This window comes from Cebus imitator, unplaced genomic scaffold, assembly GCF_001604975.1.
Source record: "Cebus imitator isolate Cc_AM_T3 unplaced genomic scaffold, Cebus_imitator-1.0 Scaffold391, whole genome shotgun sequence".
NCBI lineage: Eukaryota > Metazoa > Chordata > Mammalia > Primates > Cebidae > Cebus > Cebus imitator.
The window spans coordinates 72331-74848 of NW_016107706.1; the positions used below are offsets into that span (position 1 = coordinate 72331).

Here is a 2518-nt window from a genome sequence, read left to right on the forward strand (position 1 = left end):
TTTTTGTATTTTTAGTAGAGACGGGGTTTCACCATGTTGACCAGGATGGTCTCGATCTCTTGACCTCGTGATCCACCCGCCTCGGCCTCCCAAAGTGCTGGGATTACAGGCTTGAACCACCGCGCCCGGCCGAGGACTATACTTTTAAAAGGAGAATTTGGTAGAATCCATCTGGAAGGACCATACCCATGCAAGCATGGTGGAGATGATGAGAGCTGGCAGATACAATGGCTTTAAAGTGATTCTTGTGGAACATGGGGCTCCCTCTTTCACCCTGCAGGACCCCATGTGGGCAGAGAGGAGAGTTCTCACCTGGAGTTCAGCATGGTGAACCTGGGCTGCAGCCGTGGCCACCTGGTCCTCCAGATCTGCCAGATGGGTCTCCTCAGTGCCACTGTGGATGGAGCGGGCGGCATCTTCCAGCTCAGTCAGCTGGCTCTCCAGTCCATACACAGTGCCTGCTGCCAGGTACACCTGTAGAGAGAGTGCTGCATTTGAGTTCATGTCTGCAGACCTGGGACTGGTTGGAGTCCCTTGAGGAGATGCTGGCAATTCAGGAGAGTGAGAGAGAACTAGGCTTAACATTGCAGGGAGAATGTTATTTTTATAACATTTATAAACATTCTTCACACTTACATGGTAGTGTGAGGTTTTGAAACTCCTCACTGTCAACCACACCTTCCCTCCCCCACCAACTTTCCTGTAAGAAAAAGCATTTTAAAGTGGCTTTTGTTCAACTAGTATAAAATACATGACATCAACTATGCAAATTGTATATTGGTCCAGTGGCTAAAAAAATGACTATCAAGAAGAAACAAAGAGAAAAACTCATGATGGAGTTTTGTCAATAAGAGTTTTAGCTGGTATTTAGTAATTGAGAAAAAATTCAGAAAACATGAAAGAGGGGAAGTAATTTAAAATGATTACATCCCCATCAAGCTACCAATGACCTTCTTCACAGGTCTGGAAGAAACCACCTTAAACTTCATATGGAACCAAACAAGAGCCTGCATAGACAAGTCAATTCTAAGCAAAGAGAACAAAGCTGCGGGCATCACGCTACCTGACTTCAAACTATACTACAAGGCTATAGTAATCAAAACAGCATGGTACTGGTACCAACACAGAGATATAGACCAATGGAACAGAACAGAGGCCTCGGAGGCAACACCACACATCTACAACCATCTGATCTTTGACAAACTTCACAAAAGCAATGGGGAAAGGATTCCCTGTTTAACAAATGGCGTTGGGAAAACTGATTAGCCATGTGCAGAAAGCAGAAACTGGACCCCTTCCTGACACTTTACACTAAAATTAACTCCAGATGGATTAAAGACTTAAACATAAGACCTAACACCATAAAAACCCTAGAAAAAAACCTAGGTAAAACCATTCAGGACATAGGCATACGCAAGGACTTCATAACTAAAACACCCAAAGCATTGGTCACAAAAGCCAAAATAGACAAATGGGATCTAATTAAACTCCAGAGCTTCTGTACAGCAAACTAAACAACCACTAGAGTGAACTGGCAACCAAAAGAATGGGAAAAAATTTTTGCAATCTACCTATCTGACAAAGGGCTAATATCCAGAATCTGTAAAGAACTATAATAGATTTACAAGAAAAAAACAAATCCATTCAAAAGTGGGCAAAGGATATGAACAGACACTTTTCAAAAGAAGACATATATGAGGCCAGCAAACATATGAAAAAATGCTCATCATCACTGGTCATTAGAGAAATGCCAATCAAAACTACATTGAGATGCCATCTCACACCAGTTAGAATGGCAATCATTAAAAAAATCCGGAGACAACAGATGCTGGAGAGGATGTGGAGAAATAGGAACACTTTTACACTGTTGGTGGGAGTGTCAATTAGTTCAATCATTGTGGAAGAGAGTGTGGCGATTCCTCAAGGACCTAGAAATAGAAATTCCATTTGATCCAGCAATCCCATTACTGGGTGTATATCCAAAGGATTATAAATCATTCTATTATAAGGATACATGCACATGAATGTTCATTGCAGCACTGTTTACAAGAGCAAAGACTTGGAACCTAACCCAAATGCCCATTGATAATAGATTGGACAGGGAAAATGTGGCACATATAACACCATGGAATACTATGCAGCCGTAAAAAACGATGAGTTCGTGTCCTTTGTAGGGACACAGATGAACCTGGAAACCATCATTCTCAGCAAACTGACATAAGAACAGAAAATCTAACACCACATGTTCTCACTCATAGGTGGGTATTGAACAATGAGAACACATGGACACAGGGAGGGAAGCATCACACACTGAGGTCTGTAGGAGGGAAATAGGGGAGGGATAGCAGGGGGTGGGGAGTTGGGGAGGGATAACATGGGGAGAAATGCCAGATATAGGTGATGGGGAGGAAGGCAGCAAACCACATTGCCATGTATGTACCTATGCAACAATCTTGCATGTTCTTCACATGTACCCTAAAACCTAAAACGCAATAAAATATATATAAAAAATAAATAA

The 2518-nt window shown here is 42.2% G+C and overlaps 1 protein-coding gene across 4 annotated transcripts in view; it reads right to left on the minus strand.

The window, feature by feature from the left end:
* LOC108289080 (myosin VIIA and Rab interacting protein) overlaps positions 1-2518 on the minus strand; it is a 209767-nt gene that overhangs the window by 15735 nt on the left and 191514 nt on the right. For all 4 annotated transcript variants that reach the window (XM_017508338.2, XM_017508339.2, XM_017508336.2 and 1 more), the window contains one exon: positions 313-474. In XM_017508338.2, the coding sequence (XP_017363827.1) occupies positions 313-474 (162 nt within the window). The remainder of the gene's footprint in view (positions 1-312; positions 475-2518) is intronic.